At 45.0% G+C, this 6,000-nt stretch overlaps 1 protein-coding gene across 2 annotated transcripts in view; it reads left to right on the top strand.

The window, feature by feature from the left end:
* The first annotated feature begins 281 nt into the window (after positions 1–281).
* Positions 282–6,000, top strand: part of LOC111580856 (voltage-dependent T-type calcium channel subunit alpha-1H-like) — a 61,808-nt gene continuing 56,089 nt past the window's right edge. The window contains exons 1-2 of one of the 2 annotated variants that reach the window (XM_055009921.1): positions 282–648; positions 2,826–3,106. In XM_055009921.1, coding sequence (XP_054865896.1) covers positions 2,850–3,106 — 257 coding nt within the window. In that variant the 5' untranslated portion in view covers positions 282–648; positions 2,826–2,849. The remainder of the gene's footprint in view (positions 649–2,825; positions 3,107–6,000) is intronic. The other variant, XM_035956572.2, reaches the window with a different exon arrangement.

The raw sequence follows: 6,000 nt of genomic DNA, 5'->3' as shown, positions 1-6,000 counted from the left end.
AAAGAAAAGCAGGAATTATTCAAGTAAAACTCATTGTAGTTAATACTTGGTGAATCGTGCTCTGAGTGAAATATTTCTTTAAAACTGGAGACGTCTGTTAGCCAGTTAGCTCAAAACTAGCTTAAAGTTAGCTTAAAAATAGCTAAAACTAGCTAAAACTAGTTCTGCACCCGGCGTGAGTTTATAGCCGGTGATTCGGGTTTTAAGGCCGTTTTACGTGCAGCTTCCGGGGACAGTCTGTGTTATTTTGAAGCTACAATCCGACTACCTCCTGTCTGCCTTTCCGTGGTCGAGCTTGACGCATCTCTCCCTCTCCACGGTGCGCCTAAACTCCGGTACCTGACACCGCAGAGCGCGTCCAGCGGCTGAGGGGACGCGGACGCACGGAGGGACCGCTCGGTTCTGCTTAACTTTACTTTTCCCTTTTGTTGAAACTTGTGCGTCACACACCATTTTCGTTTTATCATCTTTTTTTCCCCCATCATCCATCCACTGACGGACTGAGTTTGGATATCGGCAGGGGGTAGAGGGGAGGAGGAGGCAGAGGACCAGCGGGCTGCTCTCAGATGGAGCACCGGGGCTCCGGGAGATCAGGGCGCACGGCGAACCCGGAGTGAAGTGACGCTGGTGGATGGACGCTGCTCCCCGGTAAGCACGCCAGGCAAAGTTTTTTGCTTTTTTTTGTGCTAATATGTACTTTTTGTGCTCTCTTGTCCCGGGGTAAAAGCTCGTGGCACAATAGAAAATGTCCAGATCTTATGATGTCGCTCTTTGTCAATGGCGGTGCGTCTTCCACAAAAAAAGGTGAAAAAATAAAGAAATATAACTCAGCATTCTCAGGGGCAGTTATAAAGTGGCTGTTGCTCTATACAATAAGTTACAGGAACACCTATATGTTTTTTAAATATCGTTTAATGTTACGGAAAATGTTGGGATTTGTTTTGAGAAACGAGGTTTTATTTGATTTTGCAGTATATTATGGCTTGGATTGTTTAGACTGTTTTCATTTCACTGCTGGGAAATGATACAGAATCATGGATGTCGTCGGTACATGCAGCTGGGTGGCCTTTAAGAGGATGCTGAGTAAAAACAAATGTATTTAATGCAGATTTGCCCTCTCCTCTGGGTTGGTTGCGCATGAGTGCAAATTCTTGGTAAAGATTTCAGGCAATGTACGCAGCTGAAATGATTGCACAGCATAAATGTAAAAAAACTAACAAAAAAACCCCCGAAAAACAGGTTAATGGCTTTCGGAGGTCTTATAGGAGTCTGAATATATTTAGTTCTGGTGACTGGTTGATATTCACAAGGATGATTTAATTCACACATGACCTGAATGTTAACAAAGGGAGGCTTGTAATGAGTTTTTGAAGTATTTTGAAGGGACTCATCAGCAGGTTTTCAACTGTGCAGAAGAATGGCTTTCCTTTTTTAATTTTTTTATTCAGTGGTTAATTGATGTCTGCCCAGCAGCCACAATTTTATCACATCAACAGAAAGCCTTCAACTGTGCAGCCCTAGACTCCTTAAACAGTCCAGGCTACGTGCCCATAATGAATACACAGGAAAGAAGGATGGAGGCTGATTCAATCTCATTATTTTCATGAAATGCACACACACATGCGCTCGTCTCTAAGCTGTGAACTTGCGTGCCAGCTCTCCTGTTGTCCTGTCACAGTGTAAGCAGAGTATAGACCGTATATGTGGACTCATGGTTGGGCCAGACTTCTGTCATCCAGATTCTTCTCTATGTTGTCCAGATAACTCAGCAGCTAAACAACAAATTGGTGATTTTTGGAAGGAATTTGCCAGAATCTCTGGGGATCAATAAGCAAAGGAATGAGCACACAGCGGACCAGTGGGCAGTGTTTGCTGTGTACTCGTGACAATGTGGACTGTGTCACATGCTCCAGCTCTCATCTTTTCCTGCCAAACTCTCCAGCATACTGCCCAATAAAGCAGAAAATGTGATGAAATGAAAAAATAAAAAGAAATCCGAAGCCAAGAAATGAAGCTGCTCTTGTGATTACGTGCTTAATTAAAACTGAGATTATCATTCAGTTTGATATTTTCTACATGATATTCCAGCGTGCAGAGAAATTTCTGTCAATACTCGTAAAAATTAGCCACCGGCAGCTGTAGATCAACAGTGTCACATTTCATGAGATTTTATCTTAAATTATAGCTCTAGGAAAAACGATAACTCAGGGAGTTAAGTAACACTAATCATCAAGAGTGAAATTTTATTGTGAATGAAAAAAGGAACTGACTATATCTCCACCCAACACCATGCGTTGTAATACAAGAGTTGGGTGTTTGTGTTTCAGCTCTGCATGCTCTGTTGTACATATTCTCTTTATAGTCATAAGAAATACCCGTATAAGCTACTTTATCTCTGTACGTCCAGATTGTTTGAACCCAGTCTGGATTAAAAGCATCAGCAGTAATGGACTGTTGTCATCACAGAATTGTACAACTGAAGGATTATTACAGAGGTCTAAGTGCTTCCTGTTGTCGGCCCTGCGTTTGCACCTTTGCTGGGGTATGTTATTTGGCTTTGTTTAGGTTTATGCAGATTTATGTTTCCTGCACAGGTTTGCCGGCTGCCTGTGTTTCTTCTTCCTGAGAAAGCTGAGAATTTTTTTCTTCTTCTATGCTTCATGGACAGGATGGCAGGCTTGACAGTCAGTGTCATTTGTTTTGGGCTCTGCAGTGCCAGCCATAAGGCAAAACAGCAGAAAACACACAGAAATAATAAACAAACATGCAGCTGTATGTTGCAGCATCCTGAACAGTGTGCCTGCTGCCCCTGCGCCCTCTTCTAGGTCCAGGCTGCTCACAGCACGGCCATGACGGGCATCCAGGAGTCAGACCTGCATGAGCAGCACCGAGGACCAACGCAGGAGGAAGAGGATGAGGAGGAGGAGGGGGAGAAGGTGCATGTGTCAGTGGAGGCAGAGGAGAAGGAGCGGAAAGGTGGGGAGTTAGAGGAGGAGGAGGAGAATGAGGAAGAGCTGCCGTACCCCACTCTAGCACCAGTGGTTCTTTTGGCTCTGACCCAAACCAGCCCACCCCGATCCTGGTGCCTCCGAGCTGTCTGCCATCCATATCCTTCACTGCCGGTTGGGCACCTGAAGCACTGCGAGCGTTTGTGCATATGACTGCATTCCTGCTCATAACATGAGGGGGGACATTGTGTGTTTGTGTTTCAGCTCTGCACTTTCTCAAAGCCGTTGCACATACAAGACACTTCGCGCCTAACTGTTTACTTTACGTTTAAACACAAGGGAGGTGGGAAGAAGGTCAGTTTGGTGCCTGTCCGTGTGTGTGTGTGTGTGTGTGTGTGTGTGTGTGTGTGTGTGTGTGTGTGTGTGTGTGTGTGTGTGTGTGTGTGTGTGTGTGTGTGTGTGTGTGTGTGTGTGTGTGTGTGTGTGTGTGTGTGTGTGTATGTCTGTGTTTGGAGGAGCTCAGGTATTTCCTTGGGCCCATTAGCTGCAGGAAAAGATGGCTAACATTTTTTTCCTGATTGGAGGTTTCCATAGTGACGAGCTCTAATGAATCTCCAGGGTTACAGTCGCCTGTCAGTTGCATTGTTCCCGGCCTCCATTTACACAGCAGAAGGAGTCACAAACAGTAAAGACTCGAGTCACCTCCCAAACCCTGCTCTGCCTCCGTCTCCGTCATATCACCTCCCATCTCTCACTGTGTGCCTCTCTCTTTATCCCGTTCTGCCGTAGACGTGAAGGTGTGAGGTATAGGTGTGTGGTTATCAGTGCTGTAGAGTGTGTGAGCTGCCATGAATACTCTGAAGCGTGCATAAACGTCAGCAACACCTCAGGGATTTGTTGAGGCTCTCCAAATTGAATATTTTCCACAGCTTATGCGTGTGTGAGTGTGTTGCTCTGCCTGCGTGTCGTCATGCGCTTGTCATTGTACATCTGTGATATTTGCCACCGTCAGCACTCTGTGTACTCCATAAAATCTAAGTACATATTTGCTGAATTAATGAAATGCACACCAAGAGCAAATGAAGGATAAAAAAAAATTTACAAATGCCATGAACCCAGCTAATGTGTAGCCTGCTGGGATGAACTGTGGTCGCATCCCAGAACACTGTACGCTCACTATGTCAGCACTTACTTACAGCGCACACTTACAAACACACACTCACCATCATGCGCACGCTCACACAGACATACGCACACACGCACACACACATAAACGAGTAGATGCCCTCACACAAATGAGGGGATCTCCCATGGAGAGGCTCTTTAGAGGAATCACCTGGTTGCTTGGCAACAGTGTAGCTCTGCCCCAACGGCCTGGTTACTTCCGCTTGCAGTATTTGTTTGTTTTCATATTAGTTTGGGTGTCTGTCTGTCAGTCTTTCTTACCGTGCCCATACAGTGCAGTGTCCCACCTTATGTTTATTTATATATATTTCTTTGCTGTAAACTTAGAGTGTGTGTGTGTGCATCTGTGTGTGTGTGTGTGAGTGTGTGTGTGTGTGTGTGTGTGTGTGTGTGTGTGTGTGTGTGTGTGTGTGTGTGCATCTGTGTGCATCTGTGTGTGTGTGTGTGTGTGTGTGTGTGTGTGTGTGTGTGTGTGTGTGTGTGTGTGTGTGTGTGTGTGTGTGTGTGTGTGTGTGTGTGTTTGTGTGTTAGTTACTGAGCGTGATCTGCGGGGGAAGCAATGTGGTTGGACGTTGTGCGACAGGGACATTAATGTGAGCGCTCCGGGGGTGGAGGGGACAGTCCCCGAGAGCTGTGAGTCCCATTTTTCCTGAGGCGACCCCTCCCTCCTGGCCTTTTATTTGCACTCAGTACATATTACAAATTAATTTCCTCTCTCATTCCTTCCATTTCCTCCCTCTTAGAAAGCCGTCACGCTCCTTTGTGCCATGTTTACAACATATTGTCATCAACCTACAGCACGTCTAACCAGTTTTTTTGGAACACAAACAAGACTGGCTTTTGCTATTATATAACATTCTCTTGTACCCCCTTCTAAAACTGCTCAGATTTCTATTAACTCATGTTTCTTTGGGAGGTGCCGCCGGTGATACTGTAAGTGTGGAACAAGTACTTTGTGAAGTGCTGAGCTTTCCATCTGGCTCCTTTAATGTAACATGTAACACACAGAAACACGCATGCAGATGTGTGGATGTGTGCGTGGGGGGTGGTGGTGGGGGGGGTGTTAGCGCACATACACGTGCACAGACACGCCACACACACACACACACACATAACTTATTCAGCAGTGCATGAAACATTCAGAGCGTTTCCTTTTGTTTAAAGATGAGAAAAGCTGATTCTGTCACTCCTACACAAGTACCTTTCTCTGCTTGCCTTTCTTACTCTTCTCCCCCTCTCTTTTCTTTTTTTTCTTTTCATCACTTTCCACTCAGTATCAATCCGCTGTTATTTATCCCTTTTTCCTTTCATTTTTCTAAACGGTTCCCTAATTGGGTTGGGATGTGGGTTTGTGTGTGTGTGGAAGGAGACAACGATGGATAGGAGGAGATGTTACTCAAAGTAGGGTGAGTTGTCAGAATCATTTCAGCCAATTAACATGATTCCAGCAAGTGTTTCCATGGTTACTGGCTGTCACACTCATAGGGGGGTGGAGTCGTTGGACTTGACAACTTGACTAACTTGGCCCACCTTCATTCTAGACTCTCTCTTTGTCTCCTTAATGCGAACACACACATTCACTCACACACTCACACTGCACATGACAGACTTTGAGCTTAACTAGGTTATGTTTAATCAATTCTGTGTGCAAGGATTCCAAAGTGAATGTGTGAGGCCTGGGAGCAAAGAGAATGAAGCTAGTGAGCAGGTTGCTCATTCATACGCAGTAGTTCTTAATTGAGGGTTCCCATTCCAACTGCATATATTTTATTTACAGTACCACGTTGTAGTAACATACCCTTTATGGGGCCCATAATTCGTAACCAATTTCTCTACTGATAGTTAATAAAAATCACTTATTCTTTCT

This window comes from Amphiprion ocellaris, chromosome 4 (genome assembly GCF_022539595.1).
Source record: "Amphiprion ocellaris isolate individual 3 ecotype Okinawa chromosome 4, ASM2253959v1, whole genome shotgun sequence".
Lineage (NCBI taxonomy): Eukaryota > Metazoa > Chordata > Actinopteri > Pomacentridae > Amphiprion > Amphiprion ocellaris.
The sequence above is the reverse complement of the archived record's forward strand: the minus strand, read 5'-3'. Positions and strand labels throughout refer to the sequence as shown.